Source organism: Crocodylus siamensis, chromosome 9, assembly GCF_052110815.1.
Source record: "Crocodylus siamensis isolate JL-2025a chromosome 9, ASM5211081v1, whole genome shotgun sequence".
NCBI classification, from domain to species: domain Eukaryota; kingdom Metazoa; phylum Chordata; order Crocodylia; family Crocodylidae; genus Crocodylus; species Crocodylus siamensis.
The window spans coordinates 57,867,833-57,894,721 of record NC_143403.1 but is presented as its reverse complement, the minus strand read 5'-3'; the positions used below and the strand labels follow the sequence as shown (position 1 = coordinate 57,894,721).

At 50.2% G+C, this 26,889-nt stretch overlaps 1 protein-coding gene across 1 annotated transcript; it reads left to right on the top strand.

Moving 5' to 3' along the window:
* Window positions 1-702: 702 nt before the first annotated feature.
* Window positions 703-25,681, top strand: MMP11 (matrix metallopeptidase 11). The gene is made up of 8 exons (XM_090062718.1): window positions 703-1,410; window positions 13,638-13,888; window positions 15,072-15,215; window positions 16,091-16,224; window positions 19,152-19,411; window positions 20,163-20,376; window positions 22,707-22,964; window positions 24,070-25,681. The coding sequence occupies exons 1-8, from the start codon at window positions 718-720 to the stop codon at window positions 24,201-24,203; spliced, it is 2,088 nt and encodes a 695-aa protein (XP_089918844.1). The 5' UTR covers window positions 703-717; the 3' UTR covers window positions 24,204-25,681.
* Window positions 25,682-26,889: the final 1,208 nt, after the last annotated feature.

Sequence of the window (26,889 nt, the reverse complement as noted above, 5' to 3'; positions counted from 1 at the left end):
GTGTCTAATCCCACTCTGGAACAATCCTGGCTCAATCTAATATCACCAGGAAGTGAGCAGACTATGACGTGCTAAGATTGTAGTAAAGATTTGATAGGTTCTGTAACAAAACCCTACTCTGCAAAGCAGCTCTAGCTGTCCGTTCCCAGTCTGTCAAGATATGGTCTGAAGCTTAGCGCAAGAGCCAGAAGCCCAAGCTAATTCCCTGGACTTGCTGAAGTTATGCAGTGTGCCCATCAAGGGGCACCACCGGCACACTCAGAAACACATTCGGCATACTCCAAGCAGAAGGCAACACATTAACCCGAGTGGGGAAGAGGTCCAATAAGATACGATGCTCTTGTCCGGTTCTAGCTAACATCCTCCTCAGTGGCAGGAAGGAGGAATAAACAGCTAATGAAACTCAAGGAGAAACAGACTTTGGGAGAAGCTGAACAGAAAGGCCTTTGCAGCGCGATGTGGAGACAAGGGGCTGGTTGCTTCTCCGTCCAGCTCGGCATATCACCTTCACTTCTAGGGGGTCCCTGCTCACCCAAAAGCCCTAGCCCGCACGGGCGGGAGGTGAAGGGACGAAACGGGCACAGCCTGGCTCAGCAGTGACCCAGGCCCCGATCCCACAGGCCTTCACCCGCGCTGCCCCTCTGCCCGGACGCGAGACCCCGCAGCTTACACCTAAGCGAAGAGGGGAGGGGGTGACTACGGGTGGCACAAAGGGGGATGCGGGCAGGAGCAAGGGGTGGCCTCCAGGAAGGTACGCGCAGGCTGGATGAGCCCGGCTCGCCCAGCAGGACCACGGCAACGAGGGATCGGCTCCTCGGGCGCCCCAGGGGCCGTGCCGGAAGCCTCCTTCCCTGGGGGGCCGTGAAGCCGACGGGGCGGCTTGCAGGCGGCCGGCCAGCGTGGCAAGGGCTTGAGGAAAGCGCTCAAACGGGCGCCGCCGCGGCCCAGATCCTGCCTTCAGGCGTCTGGCCCGCCGCGGGCGAAGGGCTGAGGGCAGCTCGCGCCCCACCGACGGCACCAGCAGCGCGGCTGCCGGCCACGTGGGCGCCCGCCCCGCCCCGCGCCGCCCCGCGCCGCCCGGCCCGGCCCGGCCGCACCTGCTCCGAAACGGTTAACGCCGCCGTGTCCGGGCCGGGCCGGGCCGGGCGGCCGCGGCTGCACGAGCTGCCCCCGCCCCGCCCCGCCGCGCCGCACGTGATGCTGCCGGAGCTGTCACCGCAGCCCATAAACCGGAGCCCGAGGAGGGAGAACAAAAGGCAGGAGCGAGAGTATAAAAGGGGCCGCGGGACGCCCCGGCCCATGCCCGAGCCCGGCGGGACCATGGCTGCGGCGCCGCTGCTCGCCGCCCTGCTCCTGCCCTGCCTGCTCGGCGCCCCCGCGCCCCCGGGCCCCCGCCGCCACAAGGCGCTGGTGAGTACGAGGGCTGGGGGCCCTGCTCTCTCCCGCCTTCCCCTCCCGGACACCCCCGGAGGGATGCTGTCCCCCCCGGGCCCGTGTCCCGTCCCCCGGCGCTTTGCCCCTGTCGTCCCCGCGGGACTCGCCTTTTGCGCGCTTACTTCCCATTCCCTTAGAGCAAAACCCCTCCCTGGTCCAGACATGAGCTCCGGAGACTCTGTTCCTCCTGCAGGGGGACTCCAGACCCCTCCGGTCTCAGCCCCCCAGCAGACCCGTTTGCTTTGGGGCTGGTGTTTTCGGCGGTGTCAGCTGCCCCCTGGTTTGTTGAGCGGGGGACTCTGCACGCTGGCTTTTTGCATGCGGGGATACACTTAAAAACCATGCTCCTCTGTGGAGAGTGAAACAGCAACAGCGCTGGTGAAAAGGAAAGGGGGCAGAGATGACTGTAATTACTGTTTCCAAGATGACAAGGGAGGCCCCCCCCTTAAAGGTAATGCAACCCTCATGCTGAGCTGGCACTTCCCAGATGAAAGCAAGCGTTAAGGGGATACAAAAGTAAATAGATGAATAAAACATGCAGGCAGGAGGGAAGCAGCAGGGCTTTCTCTGCAGACATGCCTGCCAAATCCTTGCACCTGGGATGGGGCTGGGAGCAGCAGGAGGTGCTGATGCCGGAGAGGATCAGTGGCCTGTGAGAAGTCGGGGGATTGGAGAGGACAGAGAGGTCTCTGTGCGGTGGATGCGCCTGTGTGTAATTGGGTTATTATATACATGTGCTTCTCTGGCACGCCACACCATAGCGACACAACTGTGCCCGGTAGCGCTGGCGGGGATTAGCTGGGTTCTGCCGATGTTTTTATCATCATGCTGTCATCTGAGAAGTTTATAACTCGGCTGTTAAATCTGCCGTGGGCTGGAACTTGGCGAAAATGCTCTTGGCCTCCAAAGTGCTTTCATTATTCCAAGCAAGATGTCATTGACCCCAGCACAGCTGTGCCCCCGCCGTGGGGCAGGCCCAGCGCTCCTGCTGAATGGGGATGCGTTTCTTCACTCCCCCCCCCATGGCACAGCCTCAGCTTTTCACTCGCAGCTAAATTTAGCGCCTGGCTGATCCCTATTCCGCCCAGCCAGAATTAGCAATTTATAAACATGGAGCATGGCGCATTCCTGAGGAGACATGCACTCAAGTGGGGGTGAGGGGAGAGAGGTTCCCAGTCACCCCAAACCTCGCTACCTCCGGGAACGCAACGGTTGCCGTTTTTGAACGGCCCAGCAGTGCATTTAGTCATCCATGGCAGCCTGTGCTGGACCCTAGGTTGGAAGATTGTGCCAGCCCTGGATTTGTAAAGTAAGATCCCTTTGCAGCTCCGTGCCCGGCTGAGACTAGGACCCCCCCTGCACCCCTGCTGCCCATGATCCCCACCTCACAGATGCCAAGTGAAAAAAGGTTACTGAGGATTATACAAGCTGGCCAGCACCCTTGGAGCAGAATAGGAAGAGTTTTTTAAAAAAGGTTTTGTGGGACACAGGGATTGCCGTACCACTCAGACTCTCCAGTCCAGACGCCTATCTCTGCCACTGGCCCAGATCAGAGGAAGGCACCCCACTACCACTGGTGTTATCTGTACAGCCACCCGCCCAAGAGGAAAATTCCTCTTTAACACCAAGCAGTTAGCTTTTGGCTTGCGTTCTGAATCATGAGTGCTAACATGCCTGATATGTTTTTATCCTTGCTAGAATACCTCTGGATTATGTCAGTATTATTCCTAACAAATGTCTAATCCTTTTTCTACATCCTAATGAGCATTTTATTCATGAGTTCCTTGAGGTGGGGAGCTCTGCTAGTCATGGTAATTGTGGGGGGGAGCAGTCAGTTTCTACAGGGACATCATCAGCTTCATTTTTTTTTTTCTTTAGGTTAGTTCATTTGATCAAAATCCTTTTCTCTTGACTCTCGGTAACTAATAGTGTGCCCTTCCTGTCATGAGTTTTCCTGATCTGTCACTGTTTACAAGGATCTTCTCTATAACAGAGAAAATATCTGTTCAGTACAAGTAATGAAATGGACCGTGCAGAAGTTGTTCTCAAATGCCTCGAATAAACAAACTGAAATGACAGATGCTGCTTTTCCCCACTGGCCACACTTCTGTCATTGTAGGCTTGTAAATGGAGTTAGTCCTTCAGAGAAATATGATTTGCAGGTTGATGACATCCCTCCTCTACTTCCATTGCCGTTTTAACTGAAATGTGTGCGAGTGCTTTTTCCTGCGTTAAGATCAGGCTGCGCAGACTTTAGGGATTGAGTGTCTCTACACCATTTGGCAGGCAAGGGTCTAAGATAACAGCTTTATTGGACCAACTGTATAGTTGGTCTGGAGGCAGAGTGCCATTCTTCAGGTCTGGGGGGAGAAAACAGTTGCAGCCAACTGTATACTTCTCCCTCATGTTCCTCTCCTCTGGAAACGAATTCATCTGAATGTTTGGAGCCTCTCCCCATGCTTGTTAATAGTTGTCATTGTCCTTTCTCTGGACCTCTTGCTCACTGTGGATGGGTGAGAAAGGTGCTGAGGGGTCAGGGAAGAGCCCCATAGCTGGAGTTCCCAGTTCTGTGGTAAAAGCCACCACCCGAGCCATCAACTGTTGGGTGCTGCCTGTGAGCACTCGGATCTAGGACGCAAGGAATCTGCAGGTAGCAGTGACCTAAATGTTCTTTGCTTGCATACAGTACCATACCATGATGGGGCAAGGGAGGGCTGACGGATTTCCTCCTGACCCCAGCTGGTGATCAGAAGCTTGAGGACTGATAACCCTTGATCACCTAGAGCTCTGCACCAATACCAGATGTTGGGCAGGGCTTGTTATTTCGTTTTGTGTTTGTACAGCGCCTAGCACAATCAGGCCTTGGCTCATGACTTTGGTGAAGCACGTAATGATAATGATAATAGAAGCAGCATTAGTTTATTAGCTCTGAGGCTGAAGTTTGTTACCGTGGAGTTCTCAGAGCTGTGGTTGATGGAGGCTTCATCTCTGCTGTTAACAGCTGCAGAAAACAAAAAGTCAGGTTTGGCTTTTGCTGTCTCCAGTGTCTCCCACAAACACCCTGAACAAAGCTCTTTAATCCTCTGGGCCTTGCACGCACAAATGTGGTTCCTGGAGATGGCCTGGCTTAGGCTTCTATGGGAAATGGAAGTCAATGTACCTTACTGAGACACTTACCATAGGGGGATGGGTGGCCTCATGCTCAGCTGGCTGGTATAGGTCCTTGCCTAAAACTCTGCTCCTCTCCAAAGCCAGCAGGTCCTACCTGGAATGAACTGCTCTCGGGGAGAGGAGCAGAGGGAGTAGTCGGGCTCCTCTGACGTGTACATGGAGGATTTGATCTATGCTGTTTGTTTTCATTCTTTAAATATTGAATTGGGTGTCCGGGGTAATTTCAGAATGTTTATCTTCAGCTTCAGCAGCAGATCAAGAGCCCGCGTAAACATTTACTCTCGTTGTCCATCCTTCCTTTTCATACACACGCACTAGCCACAAGCTGCTGTTACTGAAGGCTTAATGTTAGCACCTGGCCTCTGGCAAAGTGGATAGGGTGGGGGCTAGAGAGAGAGCAGGGATCAGAGAGCAAGCTGGTGTATTCAGGGCTGTGTCCCACACTCTAGGTCACTCACGCCTGGGCCCCAATGCCCTGCCTCCAGCCATTATACTCGGCTTTCCAAGGACACAGTGATTCTCAACCGAAGTGCCACGGTGCCTGTTACAAGGCACTCTGGTTTGGCTCCTGCTCAAAATTAGCACAGCTGGGCAAACACCTCCATGTAATTCACAAGATAAACCCAGAGACTGCAAACAGGAATCCATAGTGTCAAAACCATTCTGACCTTTTGTGGGCTTTCGGAGTTCTTTTGCAACAGAATTGCTCTAATATTCTCCCGTAGTCAAAAAAACAAGTGAAAGCCAAGAGCTTGCATTTTCTGAGGGGTGCCTGGAGTCCAACAAGCTGAGAATCACTAGTCTAGTTATATTTAACAAGGGGCACTCAGACTGTGTGTGTCTCCACATGTGAAATGAGAGGGTTTTTCCCTTGATTTTTTTTTTCTTCCTTTATAGCCCTATGCAAGAAAGTAAAAGGCTGACCCTTAGCTGCCCACATCTGCCACCTGGCCAGGGCAGACATGGATAGGGAAATAAAGTGTTCTTAGTTGCCTTGTCCCATGAGGGAAGAACTGTAATGCATGAAATGGCAATACACAATTAAAAAAATACAGGGTGGTGCTGTCTTTAACCAATGTGTAGTTTAATTTGTGAAACTCACTGCTGCAGGGCATCAAAGGCCACATAGGAAATCAGGTACAGGTTTAACAGTTATATTCTTATGTGGATAAGGAATAGGAATAGGTACTAAGAAGGTTAAAAATAATAAGGCCATCCAGCCTCATGTTTCTGGCCATGGAGGTTTTATTGGCCAGTGTCCAAATAAATGCCTCATCATCCCCTGTCTGCAGTATAGGCCTAAGGAATGTGCCTGGGAGGATGGTGAACAACAAAGAATTGTATCTGAATCTTATGGGCTTAGCAATACCCCATTGTTCTAGAGATGGGACTGGAAATTTCACAAGAACAAGCTCTCTCTGCAGATTCTGCTCAATGTGGTTCTGGCCAAAGCAGTTGGCATGGGTTGTGTTCTTGCGATACCTGCCTGTCTGTGCTGCAAGCCTGGCTGAAACAAGGAAGCAGGAGTACATGGAAATGAAAGAGTGCACGAAAATCAGCTGAGCATTTGCAGGCTTTGGTTTGGGTTCAGTTCAAGTTTAGAGGGAAGATGCGAAGCCAAAGCATTCCAATCGCATTCTCATGCCTCGCTGCTTTGGTTACTGAAGAGCAGATGGGACAGGTGGTGTCGTGGGATGGCAAATGGTGGATTCCCTGGAGAACCCATCAAAGGGCTTTGCTCTGTCCAAACTAAATGAGGGAATGATCAGGCTTGTGTGGAGCCCACGGGGTTGACAGTCTGTCACTGCATGTGAAGGCTGCTGGGCTTTTATGCCTCTGCATGTCAGCCTACACTCCCACTCTCCATGTTTGTACGTCTGCATGTGACCAGATACCGTAGTGTTAATCCACTTGGTTGTATGACACTTGCTGCACTCCATGGAGTTTCCATAACAAAAGGGACACGGAGACCTGAGTCTTTCCAGAAGAACCTCTTAAAATCATTGTGTGAGGATCTCGAGATTTGGGTGCCTACCAAAGGGTTGGGAAGGGAGTGTCGGGGAATCTTGGTCCCTTCCCCAAGTAGGATCATACTCCCCTAGGTTGGGTTCCCCAGTCCCAGGCTATAGCAGGCATATGTCTTTGTACATTTGGGCTATCCCCATCCCAGTGCACCTAGGCATGTATCTTTTGAGGTCCCAGTCTACAACCTGAGGGAGATGGGCCTCCTACAGCATAGGGATGATGATCCTTGGCCAAGTGGGTGTTTGCTGATAGCCGACTCATTTTGAATACACAAGGGAATATGAAATCCCTTCTATGGCTGGAACATGCTGAATCCCAGAGAGGGTCCCTTGGTCTCAAGGGGACTCCAAAGTCATCAGGCATGGGGCTCTTGAGACCTCACGCTCCCAGGCCTCCCAGGGTTTATTTGCCTTGCGCCTTGCAAGTCCGCTGGCCTCTGGTCAGCTGCCGCTTCCCCTGCACTGACAGCTCTGCGGTGGTGCCACTGATGGTGTGAAGCCTTGAACTGTCACATAATTAAAATGTCTTTGAAGGAAAATAACCCAGTGGTGTTTATTCCTTTGCCTTCCCTCTTTCAGCAGCCTGTGTCTTCTTGCTCCATCCCTGCGCATAAACATATGCCTTTCTCAGTGTTTCATGTTCCACATTGCTTAGGAAAAATAAACATTTTCTTTCTCTGTTGCCAGCAACAACCAGCACCAAATAATCCGGAAACAAAGTCTGGTCACAGGGAGCTTGCACTGGAGGATTGTGAGGGAGAATGTGAAATAGCAGAAAAGGGACCCAGGCCAATGCCTACAAGAAGCCAACCCCGCCTCCCTCATCTTCCCCTACCTCAACCCTCCTGACATCACACTTTTCATAGCTCCCACTTGAGCCCAGCACACGGGAGGACATGGGCCAGTCCTGTTACAAGAAAGCTCAGTGTGTGTAAAGTGCCCATAGATAGAGAGACAGTAGGTGGTGCTCAAGAATGGCTCTGGGGTTTCAGAGGCTCATGTGGCTTCCTTTACACTGCGTTTTTCATTAGCTGTTGACAGGTCCCACTGGACAGAGTGAGAGAGTTCACACAAGCAGGGGTCAGACTGGTTTGCAGACCCATGAGTCCTTCCAGCTGAGAAGCGTTGGTATTATTATCCCCTTTGAATGCTGTCTGGGACCACATCTCTTCCACATGGCCTGGTGCCTCAACTGTCTCACTGCATCAGTGAGGATGTGGCTTCCTCTGATGAAGACCTGTCAGAGGTGATGTTCTCTGAGAACCTGTTTCCCTCTATATGTATCTGTGCTGAAGCAGCCCTTTTTTTCTATAGCCTCCCTGTTTAGGTTACCCGGGGGGCTGGCCTGAGACCAGTGCAAGACTCTCCCTTTCCCTGTTGATTTTCCTTCTCACCCTGGCACCGGGGACACTCTGCTTTCTCTTGTCCTGTCCAAGGGCAGCTATAGTTCCACCTCCCACATCCCCAACTGACTCTGCTTCGGGAGAGCAGGCAATCTGGACTTGTGGAAGTGGATCAAGGACCTGCAAAGATCTTGTAACCATGACAGTGAGCAACCTTTATTCCTCAAAGCCCAGCTTAGGAGGAGTGAAATGACAGAAGGGCTGGATAAACCTAAGGGCATGCTCAGGTGTTGCTTCCTCACAGTTCTGTAAGGACAGCTCTGCACAGAGGAGTAAAGCTAGAGCCAAGGGGCTAGGCATCCTCTGTGTGCTGACCATGTCTGGAAGGGGATCTAGGGCTGTCAAGGAAGTCAGGCTGCAGGAGAGCTCTTGAGTCCCTTGTGGGAGGCTGGATCATGGAGTTGCACCTTGAATACAGTCACAAGCATAGGTAGCAGGGTGCTGGGGACAACACTGCTGAGGCCCTGCCCTCCAGGGCAGGACGAAACCTCACCAGTATGGGAGACCTCCATCCTTAGCCTGAGCTGAGGCAAGTAGCTGGCCACTCTGGCTGACTGGGAACAGGTATCTGTGTTGTGTCATGGGCATTATTTATTTATTGCATGGTGGCAGCTCCTGGGAGCCCCAGTCACAAACCATGCCTCAGGTGGGTAGAAACACAGAACATAAAGATTATGGTACCTGGCCCAAAGAGTATCCTTTAAGTGTGAGAAAAGTGGCAATGGACAAAGGGGGGAGGACCAAGAGACTATGCCCAGCTCTTGTCATGTTCTTTGTACCCAAAAAGTGTCTTGGTTGGTTGATGCTTCTTTCTGCCTGTGGCTCTTCTGCTCTGCCTGCCACCTCCTACCCCATCTCTGTTTGGGCTCTGCCTCCAGCGCGCAGGCAGGTCTTCAGAGAAGAGCCCTGCCTGACAGGGACCCACCCAAAGACCAGTTCCCCAGGCCTCTAATCTGTGAGGCTAGAAGTGCCCCAACCTCCTGCCACTGCCTGGGGCAGGTCTTGAGGAGCTTGGCTGCTTCTCAGGTGGCCTCTGCAGGCTGGAAAGTGGAGTCTGTTCTGCTCTGAGATATACCAAAGCATGAGTGATGACGAAGCCCTGCAGCGCCTGGAAGAAGATAGCAGGCAGTCTCTGCGTGTCTGCTATGGTTTTTCTCTCCCCTGAGACCTGGCCTTTTCCTCCTTTCATTCCTGCCTGGACTTTCACAGCCATCTGCTGGGAAGCCACTCTTCCTCACAGGACACCCTGCCAAATGTGCTGCCTAATCCTGCTTGCAGACTATCACAGCCTACCCCCAAAACTGTCACCAGAGCTCTCCCTGGGGGCTTTTGCTCATGTACCTTTGAGTCTCCAAGTCGCCACACTAGAAATTATTTGCTTCTTTCTTTAGTCAAGAGACATCAACCCCCAAATGGTGACTGTTCCTCTCACCTTCATTGCTCATCTCCATTCACTAGTGTGGGAGTCCTTCAAAAGCCGCTCCATCCTCCCCATCCTGAGTGGGATAGACTTTGAGTTGCCCTTCCTCCCAGCTAGTAGCAGCCTTCTCATGCAAGGTCACTGGGGTTTTTTGCAAAGGAAGATGTTCCTGCAGGCGTGAGTTGGGGTCTCACAGTCCCTGCCTCTTTGAGCAGTGTCCGGGGAGTAAGGTGATGCCTGGGGTGAGTGAGGTTGGCAGAAGCTCGCCCCTCAGCTCCTGTGTTTGCCGGACGAAGGGGTGTCCTCTGGAACCCTGCTTCTTTTTCCTCCTATGAAAAGCCGATGCTGCACTGGTCTGTTCTCATCTCCCTGCTCTGTTGGCTGGAGAGGATTGCTTGAGAGTGATGTAAAGCATTCTTTTCCCAAGACTGTGTCGATTTCCCATATCCCCTTGGCACCGGGGGCCAGGGAGGTGGAGTGGGGAAGCTCTGCTCTCCCTCATCACTAGCTCAGTTCTGTTCCCAGCCTCTCAGAGTAATGAACTCTTGCTCCCCAGCTGCAAGGCTTTTGGCCCCCTGGAATTTTATCTTCCTCCAGATCGGCGGAGGGGATGGGCAGGGAAGCCTGGCCTTAAGTGGTTTAATGCTTTTCTTAGCCATAACAAATCTGCTAGGGGAAGGTCCTGAGCAGTAGATTTCTGGCCTTATGGCTTGCAAGAGACTTGCAAACAGCTCAAGCTTCCACTGTGTCTCAGCTCTGGTGGGCAAAGCAAGCCTTTTCTTACCCCACATTGCCCACCACTCGTTGCAGCTGGGGTTGGGATCTGCCACTGGTAAGGAGGGCATGTTACTAGAGCTGCCTGTCTCACCACGGCAGGAGTGCCTCTGGGGGAGCTGAGTGTACAGTTACTCAGAGGCCTGTTCAATTGGTACACGTCTCGGGACAGAAGAGTCTCTAGAGAATTCCTTGGTGAGTGGTACCAGTCTGTCAGATATTTTTCTCTCCCTCCAGCTTTGCACATCTGGCTGTGTCCACACCAGCAATTGTCAGGGAGTTTCCTGTTGTGTCCAGGTAGCCCCATCTGCAGCAATGGGATGGGAGGCTCATTGCAGTACAGGTATTTTCCACCAGCTTGCACATAGGTGACCCAGAGACAGGTGCAATGCCCTTCCCTGGAAGTTGTTGTTTTGTTTGCTTGTTTTTAATAAATTTGTATCCAAGGCCAAATTAGCCAAAACTAATTCCCAGTCCAAAAGTCCAGAACCATAGGTGGCCCTACTACCGGCAAACATCCTCCACCCACACCTGGGGCTTCAGGTGTTTCCAAATCCTTTGGCGGGCATCCTACTTGCAGGCCCGAGCCTGGAGGCTTGGTTTGGATGCCCCCGAGTTTTACTTGCCCTTAGCCATAAGGCCCTTAGAGCAAGCAAGGAAGGAGACTCCCATTTGCATAAACTGGGCTTAATGCCACTACACCTCGGCAGGTACTGAACCACACCAGAAGAGCAGTTCTCCTGCGGTGCAGTTCAGGAAAATTGCCTTCATGGACACAGGTACATGGTATTTCCCCTGCCAGGTTAAGAAGCCACTATGCTTGTCCTGAGCCTTCTTGATCTGAGCCTCCCTGACAGTATAGGGACACATTAGGGGCAGGGTACAGCTAGCATAGCATGAAGTGCCACAGGCTCTGGGTGCTTCCAGTGACCCAGTGCAAGGGGAGCACCAGTGACTCAGACCAGCCCCTGAATTGGGAAGGTGCACACTGCACCGCCAACTGCCCTGCAGTAATGAGGGTTCCTGTGCCCATGGGAGGGCTCATATGTAGGATCCATCCACCTTTTCCCCCCCCGGCCTTTCACCCATGCTAGCTGTTGCCATGGGGCTGTCCCTGCACAGGTGGAATGCAGACACATTTATCACCGCCTGTTTCAGTGGAGTACCAGGTCCTGCCCTGAGTCACAGGTGAGCGCCTTTCAGCCTGTGCAGACGAGCCCCCTTCAGTCTGGGACTGTCTCAGGTGACAAGTGTGGGTAAACAGCAGCGGTTCTGTGCTCAGCAAAGGGTTTGATTGAATGCTAGAGCCTGTTTGCTGAGACGGGGGGGGGGGGGGGAGGGGATGGGGGGGGGGGGGGACAGCCAGGATGCCAGGCTTATCTACTGCTCTCTTCACAAGTGCCTTGCAGCCATCAACAGCTCCCAGCCCAAGCAACAGCACAGCCACAGTCGGGAGACCCGTCCCATGGAAGTCAGGGTACCTCTCACTGCAGACCTGTAATCCCAAGAGCAGCAGCAAAAGATGGCTTAATACCAGCCCTTTCTCACAAAGGAAAGACCCACAGCTCTACACCTTCTCTATGTTACCAGCCAGATGGAAGCATCACTGGCTCTCGAGGGTCTGGACCTGGTGCTGTATCCATCCAGCATTGCTGTGCGGTGCTTGGCAGGTACCAGGTCCTCCACAGGTTCCTATAACTTTCAGAGGGCCTTGGGATGCAGGTGGGTTAGTTCACTGCAATGACTCTCAGGCATGGGTGGCAGTGGGTGATGGCTGTTGAGCCTGAGGACTATCCAGCTGGGAAAGGGCAGGACAGGTGAGTGGAGTAATAACAGCAGCAAGAGTGGGTGATTACCTGGTGCCTCGCATGACCTCCCAACCCCTGGTTGGTCCCTGCAGCCTCGCTCAAAGGCACAGGACCGATACATAGATGTTAGCCGTGATAGCGGAATTAATGCCAAGGGCTTCACACTTCATTACAGCCCACATGAATGGAACTATTGTCCTGGAACAGAGACATGGCAAGTCAGGATTAAACAGCAGCTCTGCCCATAGGAAACCAACTGGCACTGTGCCAAATTGACCTTAAGGCCCCTGGTGGGATGATGGTGGGAGGACAGTCTGTCTGAGTGCACCTCAGAGACTTGAATGTGCTGGCCTTTGGGTGAGGGGAGGTATAGGAGTCTCCTTTCACCCCCAAGTCACCACAAGCTACAAAATAAGACATAATGAGCATGTGGGGCCAAACCTGGAACCCAGGTGGGAGGGGGCACTCAACTGGCCCCGATTCATTCAGCACATGGGCAGCTTCCCTGACTCCACATCTTGCCCTGTTTGTCCTTCCTGGCCAGGGGACACTGCTAGACATCTCTCACACACGAGCATGGCCCTTAACTCTTACAGGCGCTTAGGTACTTTCCTGCAAAGGAGTCTGTTGGGTGTTGCTTTGTTACCAGAGGGTTGGAAAGGCTCTGCCACTATGAGGATGTGCTGGTAAGGAAGAGCTCCCATCGGGGAAACAGTTCCTTGAAGTGTGCCCACAAACTTATGAGGATCTGAGTGTGTTCCTCTCCTCCCCCCAGGTTGGAAACATTGCCTTTTTAGCTCTCTGTGTAGCAGCTGTAAGGTAGGAAATCATAATCCTGATTGAGCTGTTTTGGGGGAGAGGTTTGGCCTATGTAGTGATAATAGCACCATGGGAGGGAACCCTCTCGGGCTTAGCCACATCAGTTGTGATGGTGTTCTTGATATCCCTAGGTACTTGGTGTGAGTTGTGCACTGCCCTGGTGATCTTAATGAAGTGCTCCTAGCTTTGCTCTGGGTTCTCAGCCTAGGGGGCACAACTTTCAGGGAGGGTCACACCAAGTACCTAGATGTGTCTATGTCCAGCATTAGGGAGAATGAAATGCCTGATTAAACTACGCCCCGAGCACTGTGCACTAGGGGTTAATGACAACAAGCAGCCAACTGGAAAAAAAAGAACAAAAAAAAAGAACAGCAAACGGGAGGCAATTCGCTGCCCAGAGATTTTTGTGTCTGGCTTTGAGGGTCTGGCTCCTGCCCATAGTTGCAAAATTATTTCCTGCCGACCAGCTGCCTGGGAAAAGCAGACCATAATAACCCGGGGCCAAGACACTGCTGTAGTTCACATGGCATCACAGCCCTCCTGTGCTGGAAAGCAGTGGAGCCCAGCAGATGGATCATACCACAGACACGAGTGTTGGCTGGACAGGATGGAGGACAAGCTTCCCAGGGGAGGTGGTGTTGGCTCGGGGTAGGACACATGGCCTAGTGGGGAGGCATAGCTGAGAGACCGCTGTGGTGCAGGTGAGAGGAAGGGTTGTCTCACCATGTGGCTTGATTTCTTCTGCTGTGTGCTGCCGTAACAGCCCTGCTCCTCTTTTGCCTAGGATGGGGCTCGAAAACACCACACCTGGAAGGAACAGAACCCCTGGGTTTCCCCCTCAGTTAACACCTTGGAGTCAGGAGTCCCCTCCAAGGGCTTCTCCCAGAGCACCGAGGGACAGGCGGCGCACTGGAACCCGCCCCGCTGCGGCGTGCCCGATGTGCCCATCCTGCCAGATGGCCAGAACGGGCGGAACCGACAAAAGCGGTTTGTCTTGTCGGGAGGGCGCTGGGACAAGACGGACCTCACCTACAAGTAAGACGGGTCTGGAGCAGGACGAGAGTTCTCAGTGGCTTCTTCCCACTAACGGGACCTCTCCATTCACTGCTCTCCTGAGCAACAGAGGCTGAGCTGGGCTGGGCCTCTACCAGCATGGGCCTGTAAAGGCTGGGGGGCTTATGCAAGAAGCAGGGTGCACTATTCCCAGAGACAAAGTTGTAGTTTACTGGTTTAACCAGGGTGTATTTCCCCACTCACACTCACAATGTGTCTATCCCTCTATACCAGTTCTCAATCTTCTTAGCCTCAAGGCACCTCTTGGAAAATGCCAACTCTTAGTTTCAACTCATTTTGACTACAGAGACATACTAGAGCAATTCTTCTGTAGCAAAGAACTCAGCAAGACCAAAACAGGTCAGAATGGTTTTAATACTGTGGATTCCTATTTGAAATCTCCGGGTTTATCCTGTGAATCGTGTTTGCACCTAGTAGTGCTAAGGTTGTGTGACACACAAGGCACCCTTGAAAGGATCTCAAGCTTCTGCAAAGGCTTTCATAGACGACTTGCGTGAGATTTTGTGGGCCGCCTCAGAATTATACTGCACCTAGCGCGCTAGGTGTCAGTAAGTGCTCTACACAGTATGCAGACTACCCAGTGTACTCAATGCTCGAAGCACTCAATCTGGACCCAGACTCAAGTCCTTTTCCTGGTATGTTATTGGGGTTGGACAACAGCAAGCCAAGCCATGTTGTTTGATAGATCACTCATAATAATGGAAAGCGGATGGTGACTTTTCTGAGGGGAATGATCAATGTGACCTAGAGAACATATGATTTATAGGCTGTAGAAAAGTGACAGAAAACTGATACAGAAAAGACTCCTAGATGAAGTGAGTGTGGAGGGTACTGGTGACTGTGATGATACTGTGGCACTTGCATTAATGGTGGCTACACTGACAGTTAATGCAGTGAAAAGGATGCTAGTGGTGATAAGTTATTTACAGGGGAGATCTGGTATCATTTCCTGACTGGGATGGGGGTTGCCATGAGATGTTGATCCCACAATGTTTTGACATTAACAGAGGAGCAGCAGCTCTTTCCACAATGCTAATGACACTTGAGCTGCTGCAGCTGCTGCCTCGAATGCAATGATCCTACCTGAAGTGCTGGTACCTCAGCGATGGCTGCAGGACATTGGGTGACTCTTGCTGCTTTTTAGGATAATCAGATTCCCTTGGCAACTGGTGAAAAGTAAAGTGAGACGCACAGTTGCAGAAGCCTTGAAAGTATGGAGCGATGTGACACCACTGACCTTCACTGAAGTGCAGGAAGGCCGAGCGGACATAGTCATTGATTTCACAAGGTGAGCATGGAAGGAGAGGAAGCTCTAGTCCAGAAGGGGGTGGTCGTCTTCTTCCAGTGGGCCTAACAGGACAGGGCCAGAGCCCAAACTGTTCACAAAAGCTGAACAAACTGTCAGCAGCAATTTACTTATTCACTGAATTTAGTCCCATTTTCTGTTTCCCAAGCATTCGCCTTGGCTGTTCAAGGACAAGCCATTATTTTGTCCCATGCTTGTGTAGCACCTCACACAATGGGGCCTGGATTCCTGGCTGAGAGCTCTCTACATCACTGCCTCACAAATGTTTTATTTTATCAGTTCATGTGCCATTTGAAAACCACTTGCCCATGAATTTATGCCAGTACTTGTTCAGCTGTTGGGTCTTCCACAAAGCATTTGCCTTGTCTGTCTTCAGCTACTTTAGTCTCTGCCCTTTGAGAGACTACCTAACCTTTTGCCCAAAAACAAATATAGTTTCTTGGTTAAATTAATCTCGGCTCCAGGCCTTGAGATTCACTTTCTACAACGTATTTATGAGAGCAAATCTTCACTCCAATGAATGTTTGCACAGAGCTAATAGAAGGGATTGTGGAGACTGTTCAAGGGATGATGCGGGTTGCAGTCAGTATGTTTGTGCTTTGCCGAAGTGTTCACATCTCCCTTGGGCTTCCCCAGTTGACAGGAGCTGGGCCTGGGTGAGGCCTTGAGGATTTGGCCCAGGTACTTAGTGGTCTGCCACTCCTTTTACCCTCATTTCACCTAGGCTGCCTTAACTCATGGTTTGATGAGTCTTCGCCTTAATTCTGAGGGCTCAGTGGTTAGACCTCATCTTTTCTCAGGTCTGTAGCTTTATTTAAGTGCTGCTTAACTGACCCGGATACGTGCATCCTTTCCAGGTACTGGCATGGTGATAACCTGCCTTTTGATGGGCCAGGAGGGATCCTGGCCCATGCGTTCTTCCCCAAGACCCATCGTGAGGGAGATGTCCATTTCGACTATGACGAGACCTGGACCATTGGGAACAACTTGGGTACGTTGCTGATGCAGATGAGTTGTGAAGGGCAATGACTCCTGATGAGGAGCCTAGAGGAGCAGTGACAGCAGGCTCCCCACACACAGCACAGCACATGGATCATGCCCTGCCCCCCGCAACCTCATACCTTACAGGCTCTTGTCACGTTGGAGCTGCAGTGAAGTCCAGTTCTAACACCAGGTCACCTGAACACCCACCGCTAGAAATAAAACAGGAGAAATGAAGGGAAACTAAGGCACAGATGCCAGGTGAAGAGCTCCTTTGTCACAGTCCCACGTAGTGGGCTGGGATCAGTCCCAGGTCCCCTGAGCATTTCTCTCAGTCCGTTCCCAAAATTCTTTTCTTGAAACAGTCCATAAAGGGAAACAATACAGAACAACTGCAAATCTGCCATTTGGCCTGGGAATAGTCTGGCCGTAAACAACATCTTCCTGCTGGCATGGGGGAGGGGGTGACCTCAGTTCCAGATCAAGTAAAAACCATGGGGCTAATAATAAAGCAAGGCCAATGTCCTATCTCACAAGATAGGTTACATGATCTTGGGATCCAGCAGGATTATTCCCTAAAGCCTGCCTTCTCCAGCAAGATCTACAGAAAATAACCTGCATCAGACACTGTCCCCCTCCCCCAGCCATCCATGATCATCAGGGAGAAGGAAATGAAGAAAGGATTTTAAAAATACTAAATTAACACCCCTTTCTGGGCCGCAGCATCCATCTCATCTCGTCTCTGTTACGGTTTTAGCACTCACAAATCCAGTCCTGTGCCCGCTGAACTCCAGGGCATTTTCCCCAGTGACTCTGAAAGCAGCATTAGGCCTTCATCAGTACACCCCCTGGAGCAGAGACTGTCCTTATTTTTGTTGTGTACAGCTCTAGTTTCACTGCAGCTCCAAGTACCAACTGACTCACTCCAGTACCTTTTGTAACATTACAAAGATACTTTCTGCCACCTGCAGTGGGGCAGTCTAGGAAACACCCAGAATTTTCAACACACTTCCCAGGTTTCAGTGTGCTATATGAAGAATTGCCTTGTGTGCCAGGCTCATTGAAGCCAATGTTTGAGGACAGCTTGGAAATTTGCTAAATCAGACGATGCCAGTATCCATCCTCGTAACAGAGCCCAGTTCTTACCACCTTTTCTCATGTGGCTTCAGAAATGATTAGCAGGAACATTGTGTATCCCCTCACCATTTAATAGCCTAAATTGCTTGCCAAGCCCTCATTAATCCTTGCAAACCCTTTGGGAGGTAGAGAAATCTCATCCTTCATTTTTGCAAACAAGGACACAGAATCATAGAGAGGTTTCAGTGATTTGCCCAAGTGTCTCATAGCAAGTCATGGTCAACAACAGGATTTGACCTTGGGAGTTGCTGGTTCCCTGTTGCCTCTGTGATGAATGTGATGGCACTTCTCTAGCACAGATTTTTTCAGATGTGCCAAATCTGACCACAGCACAGGAGGTCTGCCAGTCCTGGAAAGCAGAGTGCGAAGAGTCTGCCAAACTAAAAAGCATTGTTTGGAAGTTTTTAATAAGCCACTGGTGTAGAAATCCCGCAGCCTCAGCTAACCTCAATGTGTTTAGGTTCATGGTGTTACCGCTGAGCAAAATTTATTCATGTCTTTGTACTGCTAATAGGAAGATAAAGCCAATGCTGCACATCTACCAGACCTATGCAGGTGTTCCTACTTCATGGAATATTCCACCGCATGGCCATACCCCTTGGGAGCTGACCCTCTCCCCTATAGGCAGAAGTGGATGAACTAAATATAGCAGCTCTTGTGGTTGACTCTGACCCCGACTCTCCTCTTTCCTCTCAGATTGCAACATGGAGGCTTTCTGACTGAAACCAGGTGCATGCCTGTGGTCAGAAACAAATAAGCCTTGTAACTTAGTTTGCTTCTCTCCTAGAATTTAGAACCTGAAACTGGTCAGCTGGGAGCTACCTGAGGTCTCCTGGATCCCATCTTTATTCTCCTTTTTAAAGATGCTTTCAAGTAGTTTATGCTTACTTGAAAGTTATTCCCTTATGCCTACTTGAAGGTTACTCCCTGAATTCTCTGAGTCTAGCAAGGAAGAAGCAGACGAGCCTTTATTTATCTTTAATGTCATGTTCTTGTTACAGTCTACTGCAAAGCAATGTGTAAGCTCCCCCTGCTGTCTGTGCAGTAGCCATCCTGAGCACAAGCTATTCTCAGAGTTATTTCTTCATAGCAGCTGAGGTTGCAGTTCTGCTTCCCTGCAGCTGTCACAGCAGATGTGATCTAAATGTGACCTGTCAGGTTGCACTTAACCATCAAGGAAAGAGGCCTCCCTTGCAAAGTTCAGTTTACCTGGAGACAATGTTAGCATCCTTCTACCTGCTTCCTACCAGACAAATTCCCACGTGTGTCAAAAGCAGAACCCTCCATCCACTGGCAGGTGTGAGATACTCCTGGGAGCTGGGACCATTCGTCCCTGTAGCTGGTCATGTGCAACCCACTGAAGGCAGAACTGAAAAAAGCTGATATGTTCGGGTGAACCCACACGTGTATAAGAAAATGAGTTGCACATGCACTGACTCCCTCATGCAGCTACAACATTCAGGAAGGAAAACCCAGCCCACCCCTTTCACCAACAGCCTTTGTAGGCTTGCTAGAACTGCCTTTTTAAAGAGCGGTCTCAGGGTCTACTGAATTCAATCCTCTGTGGAGATGCTTGCCATCTATAAGCCATGAAGCACATCAGTAGACTCCTGCGGACAACTGTTACCCTATCGAGAAATCTAAGAAAGAAACAGAAACCCTCCTGAGAAGCGGGTTCCCCCTCTGCCTGCCTGTTCCCAGGCCCACCAGAGTAGATAAGCAGAGAGGCCTCTGCCCGTCTTGGGTTCCTCACCCCCTTCCTGGACACTGAAGAACACCTTCCTCCTCCTCCCTTTGCAGGGACTGACCTTCTGCAAGTGGCTGCTCATGAATTCGGCCATGTCCTGGGCCTCCAGCACACAGCTGTCTCCAAGTCACTGATGTCCCCCTTCTACATCTTCCGCTACCCACTAAGCCTGAGTGAGGATGACAAGCAAGGCATTCAGTACCTCTATGGGAAACCAGAGCTTCAGCCAGAACCAGCCCCAACCCCAACCCCAACCCCAACAGCAGAGCCACCCCAGCCAGACATTGAAACAAATGAGATCACCAATGAGGAGGTGAGTGAATAGCAATGCATGTACCAAAACCCCAGAGAATACAGAGTCAGCATTAGTTTCTTTCTCTGCATCCTGCTGAATCTTCCCATAGTAAGGCACTGGGGCAGCCACAACAATCGTAGAGAAGCTGGGGAGCAGGGGACCCATTAAGGATTCTCACTTCATTGGGGCCTGGTTATATAAGGCTTCCTCTTATACAGGCAGCCTGAGGTTAGATGACAAGTAAAGCATGTCTGAGGGCTGTAGTTGGTCCCCTGCCGCCACCCAAGCTTGGAACAAGTTGATGGAGAGAGCTCAAAGACCTTCCCTGCAGAAGCAATAGAGGTCAGGGCAGGAAAGTATTAACAGAGCCGAGTAGGGAGCTGAGGAGCGCAGCAGTGATCCAAATTGGGGCACAGTGGCAGATCTGTGTGGGTAGGCTTACATAGCACCTGGCCAGGCAGTGCCTGGCTATAGCTAGGGCTATTGACTGGTTGCTTTAATAAACTAGCTTCCAGGTCCTTCAACAGGCAACGCAGTAAGTCACACCACAAATAGGAAGAACTCCTGCTGTTAAGAGCTCCTCCTGCCTGCTCACTCCCAAGATGCTTCATCCAAGCACTTTATCAGTGGAGAACAGGATAGATTTAAAAAATGCTGGGGAAAGTCACAGCATATGATAGAATATCTCCAAGCTTCCCCTGCTGAGACACCAGGCAGGGTGTGGGGCACCCACTATGCCCAACACCTGATCGACCTGCGGTGTTCTCAGTCTGTGCAGCCAGATGCCTGCGACACAGATTTCGACGCCGTTTCTACCATCAGGGGGGAGCTGTTCTTTTTCAAGTCTCGCTACGTGTGGCGGCTCCGGGGGGGAAAGCTGCAAGCCGGCTACCCCGCCCTGGCTTCCCGCCACTGGCAGGGGATCCCAAGCTCTGTCGACGCAGCCTTCGAGGATCCTCTAGGAAATATCTGGTTCTTTCAAGGTAAGTGAGAGCAGAGCAAGTTTGGAGCAGAAGAAAGGATGAGAGTCTGTAGAATGGGGAAATGTAGACTTAACAGGTTTCTGGGGATCCAGACATTCTTGGCAGCTTTGAGGAAAGGTCCTAATAGGATGGTCCCTTTATCTCCCTCTCTTTAGCGGTGGGGAAGGGGTGCTTTTACATTAGATAACGCCAAGATACCATATTTTCCTCCTCTAGAACAGTTGTCTCCAAAGTGGGGTGTGCAAGACGATCCATTGGGGTGTGGGAAGAAAATATTAGAACTTCTATTTATATTTATATAAATATACATATATTGGGGGTGCGTGCTCAAAAATTTTTTACTGATAGGGGTGTGCAATCAGAAAAGTTTGAAGACCACTGCTCTAGAACACAAGCAGTTATTGGGTGAAAGGCTCTGCCTAACAGGCCTGAAACCATGTACAGTAGAGCTGTGAGGGGTGAAGGCAGCACTTCCTTTCTATCATCTTTTAGATGAAAATTGGTGAAGTGGGCCAGGCAGCTTTTTATAAAATGGCACCGACAAGCTGACAAACATTCTTGTTTCAGTTACTCCAAATCAGAAGAGTTTCACTGATTGACCCTACTGAGCCAAAAGAGTTCTAGCAAGCTCATTTATGTCCTGGTGTTTGTAGCTATTTATCCATTTCTGCATTCTCACTGACTCTGCGTCTCAACAGATGTAACTCCACTGGCTTCCAGGAGTTGCTCCTGATTTACTAGAATTCCTAACAATAGTCAGGCCATGGTCCTACGCACTTCTGCACCAGCCATCAGAGGAGGGCTCATGGTGGGTGATCTCTCAAAGGGAGTCATAGCCTTCACACCCCTGGCAACACTGAAAGTGTGGAGGCATGCCTGCACCCTTCTTCCCTATCCCCAGGTGGGGCTTGGAGTTCAACAGCAAGAAGAAAACTCAAAGATCAAACAAGATGCTGTCATTCCTGCCACCACTGCCTAGAGCCAGACCTACTGTATTCTGCAGTGGGTGCCATGACTTTTAAAAACAATGGTGTATGCACTGTTTGCTCATGATGATCCTGGAACTAAGAATGATCATTTCCTGTTTCATCGGGCAGAGCAGGCCTTAATGCCCTTTCTAAGAGACAGGACTGAAAACAGTTGTTATATAAGTGCACATTTTTATGTGCCTGGTCTCTGCTTCATCAGACAGAGTCTCAGTGCATCAAGTGGCTCAGCAGCCAGCCTTTCTCTATGTGGATATTACTTGTAACCTGACCTGCAGACAAGGGTTTATGCTACAACTGGCAGACGACTCTTACCTACAGCAGTGCTGTGGAGTGTTGCTAAAATGAGAACTTGAGAAGGTGTTACATGCCTATGAGTCGTTGTGGAGATTACACATGTAATCTAGACTCAAAATATTCTCCCACTATTTCATTTGGGCTATTGCTTGTCAGCTCCCGTAGAATGTCAATGAAACCACATGCCCAACAGTGTAGTTCTTCTTTCCTTCACTACGCATTTTTTGCACATGCAGGTACATGTACATTTTGCTTCAAGCTTGAGGCTTAGATTTCAGAGCCAGACTTGAAGGCATGAGGAACCCACCTCCTCTCTGAATTCTCTCTTCCACATCAGTCAGAGCTTAGTTCATTTTCCTTCTCTAACCACACCTGGCAGCCTCAGGTCCATAGGCAGGGAGAATAAAATATACCAAGGTGTGGATGAGTTGGGGTTTATTCCTGGCAACAATACGTCATTGATTCCCCACTTCTCTATATCATCAGACTAGCTGGGATAATGCAGTGGGTACTAAATGCCTCTCAGCATGCACAGAGCAAAATCCTAACCATGCTCCTTTGAGCAGCCTACCCACAATAGCCACTTCAGAACAATAACCAGCAGCCAAGTCGTCACCAACTGGAAAGGGAGAGAGAAGCTTATTTTCATGTTACACATATTCATTACTTGGGACTCTGACCCCATTGGGGTGGGCACCATTTGACTGTGAACAGAAAGGACTAGAGACTGAAATCCTCCCTTAATTCTCAAAACTGGCAAAGGAAAGGCAGCAGGTAGACGAGTTCTCTCCACATCACCCCGTGACACAACCTCAGCCTTTTGTAGGGGTAAGATGAATGTTTCTTATCCCTGTCCCTTTGATGCCCAGCATCCCAATCACTATCAGCAAAGGGGCCTGTGGTGGTGGTGGCAGTGGTTTCCCTGCCATGGACAGCTTTCCCTCGACTGGGCTGACATGCTGGCACATCCCACCTCACAGACATTAGACAGGACATTCCTTTCAGTCACGCCTGCCCTGACATGTTCTTCCTTTTTCTCCTCGTCAGGCCCTCAGTACTGGATTTATGATGGTGAGAGACGTGTCTCTGGCCCTGCACCTATCATGGAGCTAGGCCTTTCTACTTCTCCCGTCCAGGCAGCCTTGATGTGGGGAACTGAAAAGAACAAGATTTACTTCTTCAAGGGAGGCAATTATTGGCGCTTCAACCCTAGCGCCCGCCAGGTGGACAATGTCTACCCACGCACAGTGGCTGACTGGCGTGGCATCCCTCAGGAGATTGATGCTGCTTTCCAGGATGAGTCTGGTGAGTGCAGAAAAGAGGAAACACATATCCCTGCATGTGTGTTCTCACCTAGTCCTGTCTCTTCAGTGGGAAGGGAATCAGCAGGATTTGGAGTGTAAGGATCATGTGTAAATTAGCATTCATAAAAGAAACATGAATGAACACTGTGTATACTGAACATGCAATCAGTGTCCAATGTGTATGTGACTGATGCATTTGTAATAAGCTTTGCAGAAGACCAAGTAATTAAGTAATCTGTGGCCTCCTGGATATTAGCATCCTTTGGGAGAAAATGCAAGGAGAACCATGTAGACACTTTTTTTTGGTTAGAGAGACTCTACATCAGTACTGCCCTCCATTCTCTTAGTCACGTGAGTTTATATGACTTAGTTTATATAAGCTGTATATGCGCTGATCAATGCTTGTATTAATCAGTACTCTAACAAGGTTACAGACTAACACAAGGAAAAGTTCCACATTGTAAACACTCCACAAAGAAAAAATGCATACCAGCATTATGAACAGCACTTCCCTTTGCTTTGGAGGATGGTCAGAATAGCAGGGAAGTACTGTCATTATCAGCTGGTTCCCCACACTGGAGTTCTTTGCTAAAAAATGGCAGAGCAATGCCACACCCTCTTTATCCAGAAATACCTTGGGAGCACTTGACAAGAGATGCGTTAACCCTAACATCTTTTCCTTCCAAGGGAGTCCTTCACAATCAGCATTATGCCTGAACTCACAGTAGTGACTTGAATCTCAAGGGAAGGGCATCTCTCAGTGGTAATAGATTCCCATCACCAGAATCCTACCCCTACTTGCATATCGAGTAAAGGTCTAATTCTGAGCCCTTATCTCCCATTCAGGCTGTATTTCTCTCCTCACCTCCCTCCTATATTGTTACCACACTTAAAAAAGGCAGCCTGATTTGCTAACCTAGCGAAGCAAACCAATGGGAAGAACATTTCTGGGTGACACAACTGACACGTACAGCTTTCTGCTCACCCTTCTTTGCTGTTTAGTTCCTGGCCTTTGGCGTGGCTCTTCATCCTCTGAAAAAAATGAAAGGTCTCGTCAGTAGTCTATATTCTGTCTCCTTTGACACTTCACCACTCTATCTCCACAGGTTTTGCTTATTTCCTGAGAGGCCGACATTACTGGAAGTTCGACCCAGTTCAGGTGAAAGTGCTAGAGGGTTACCCACGCCAGATCAGCCAGGACTTCTTCAGCTGTACGCCTTCCTCCAACTCCTTCCGATGAAGAAAGGGGTGCTAATGGCCCCCAGATTCTTCTCCTGCCTTCACATATCACCACCAGTCACCTCAAGAAATGTCCCACACTCTGACAAAGAAACCCCACTCCTGTCATGCTCATCACTTAACACCATAGGTGGCACAAGTGGCTTGAGGCAGCTGTTGGCCTAAGGTGGAAACCTTAGATTCCAGGAGTTTGTACTCACAGCTTAGTATAGACATTAAAGATGACTGCAGCCTTGATGACTACCAGCTGCCTGCATTAAGGGTTGAGTGGCTGCTCTAATATTTTTTTGGCACTGACATCCTAAAGACAAGAAGCCAACTTGGAATGGGGTCTGCTTCCATAATTATCTGGACACCATCCATTTAGAAAAGGGATTCCACTGGTATTTCTTTTGTTTACAGTGTGTACAGCGGGGCTTCACTTACTGATGTTGGCGTCGGTGAGAACAGATTCCATGGATAATCCTTTCCTTAGCCTTGACTGGGAGTTTTAACAGTCAGTTGACTATGTGTTGAGAAATTCAGATATGTGCCCATGTTGCCAGGGTTACTTCAACAAGAGGAGTTGGGCTCCTGAATTTCAGCATCTTGTTCCACGTCTAATGATATTTCTGTTTTTGTATTGCGTTTTAAGTATGTATTTTCATTTTATATGGATTTGTGAAAATACTACGTACTTTTTTAAGGAAAAAAAAAAAAGATGTTAGGTTTCAGTGCTGGACGCTGCCTTGTATCTCCATGTATTGTTACTAACTCTGGGGTCTCAGTAGGCCACTAGATCACCACACGACCTGCAGAGGGTCTGAAACTTCATCACCAGTTTCAGAACTGCACTTAGCCAATGTCCAGGTCTTGGTTCAGCTCTTTGTTCTCTCCCTATCACTGCAAACCACTGTGCAAACGACGACGGTTTTGTTCTTTTTTGTTCCTCCCTCTTTCTACCTCTCTCATCCATGCCATTCCTAGCCCTCCCCCCATCTCTCCAGTTCATTCCCGTTGCATCTGCTTCCCAATCTCATCGTTTCTGATGCTTGGTACAGATCTAAAAAAGAAATCAACAAAACAAATTTTTCCCGGTTGTTAGAGTCCCAGGTAGCACAACGACGTCCCATTACTGCTCTTCCCAACCGTCCTGGGAAGGGTAGTCCAGAGGGGGTTAAGACCTACTCAGTTATCCTTTCCATGTATCAGCTTTCCTTCAGAGCTAGTCAGCAGAGACAAGTAGGATTTAAACCTATCCACAGCAAATAAGGGATGTGGTTACATGGCCTGTACCACCCCTAGCCTGCACGGTCTGCCTAAGCACTTCAAATTTACCTCATTCATTTTTCAGGTCAAGGTTTTTGACTTCTCAGTACCCATGTCTACAGCCGTTCTTATTCTATATGTAAATGTGTAAAATGTGTATAAACCCTTTTTATATATACTGTGTATATATTTATATGCTGTTCTATATCAATGAATGTGATCTCTTTTCTATGCTCTGCCTGGTCTGAGTTGCTCAACATCAACAACAGCTTTAAAACTGGTCCCAACTCGAGACCTCGTCTTAGGCAGTGACGGAGCTGGAAACACAAGTGGTATTTTTGTAACCAGGTCTCAACATGCTCCGCTGACCCAGTTTCATCAAATGCAGCGTTGTGGCTACCAATTATCCTCACCTAATATGTATCATTGCAGTAGTGTTTAGAGGCCTTTGATCAGGATGTAGGCAAGAAACTATGCCCTTGTGCCGAAGAAAAAAGTGAAGGAAAACTATAGCAAACATTGAGGACAGGCAAAGCCTGAGGAAACCCTGCAGAGAGCTGCTAGTAATTGCTCATTGCCAGCAGATCCAGGCAGATAATTATTCCCCTCTATTCAGCACTGAGGAAGCCACATCTGGAGGACTGTCCAGTTTTGCTCCCCCCCCCCCCCCAGGGATGTGGGCAAATTGGAGAGAGCCCAGCAGAGGGCAAAGAAAATGGTTCAGGGGCTGGGGCACACGACATACGAGGAGGGGCCGAGGGAACGGGGCTCATTTAGTCGCAGAAGAGAAGACTGAGGGGGATTTGAGGGCAGCCTTATAGTTTCATAGTTTCATAGTAGCTAGAGTCGGAAGGGACCTAGGTAGATCATCTAGTCTGACCCTCTGCCTTGGCAGGAAAGAGCACCGGGGTCAGATGACCCCGGCAAGGTGCTCATCTAACTTCCTTTTAAAAATCCCCAGGCTAGGAGCCTGCACCACTTCCCCTGGAAGCCGGTTCCAGGCCCTAGCCGCCCTGACTGTGAAGTAGCGTCTCCTAATATCTAATCTAAACCTACCCTCCGCCAGCTTGTGACCGTTATTCCTGGTCACTCCTGGCAGCACACGGGGGAACAGGGACTCCCCCAATACCTGCTGATCCCCCCTGACCAGTTTGTAGCAGGCCACAAGGTCCCCCCTTAACCTTCTCTTGTGGAGGCTAAACAGGTTCAGGTCCCGTAGCCTCTCCTCATAAGGCCTGCTCTGCTGACCCCTGATCATACGAGTGGCCCTCCTCTGGACTCTTTCCATATCGTCCACGTCCCTCTTGAAGTGTGGCGCCCAGAACTGGACGCAGTACTCCAGCGGCGGCCTGACCAGTGCCGCATAGAGGGGGAGGATCACCTCCCTGGACCTGCTCGAGATGCATCTGTGGATGCATGACAGGGTACGGTTGGCCTTC

What these genes read in the sequence shown, in the direction of transcription:
- MMP11 (XM_090062718.1), top strand. Translation starts at nt 718, where the DNA reads ATGCGGGCAGGAGCAAGGGGTGGCCTCCAGGAAGGTACGCGCAGGCTG. An exon ending in AAGACGGACCTCACCTACAA is followed by an intron (nt 13,889 to 15,071) that starts GTAAGACGGGTC and finishes GCTGCTTTTTAG; the next exon opens with GATAATCAGATTCCCTTGGC. An exon ending in GACCATTGGGAACAACTTGG is followed by an intron (nt 16,225 to 19,151) that starts GTACGTTGCTGA and finishes CTCCCTTTGCAG; the next exon opens with GGACTGACCTTCTGCAAGTG.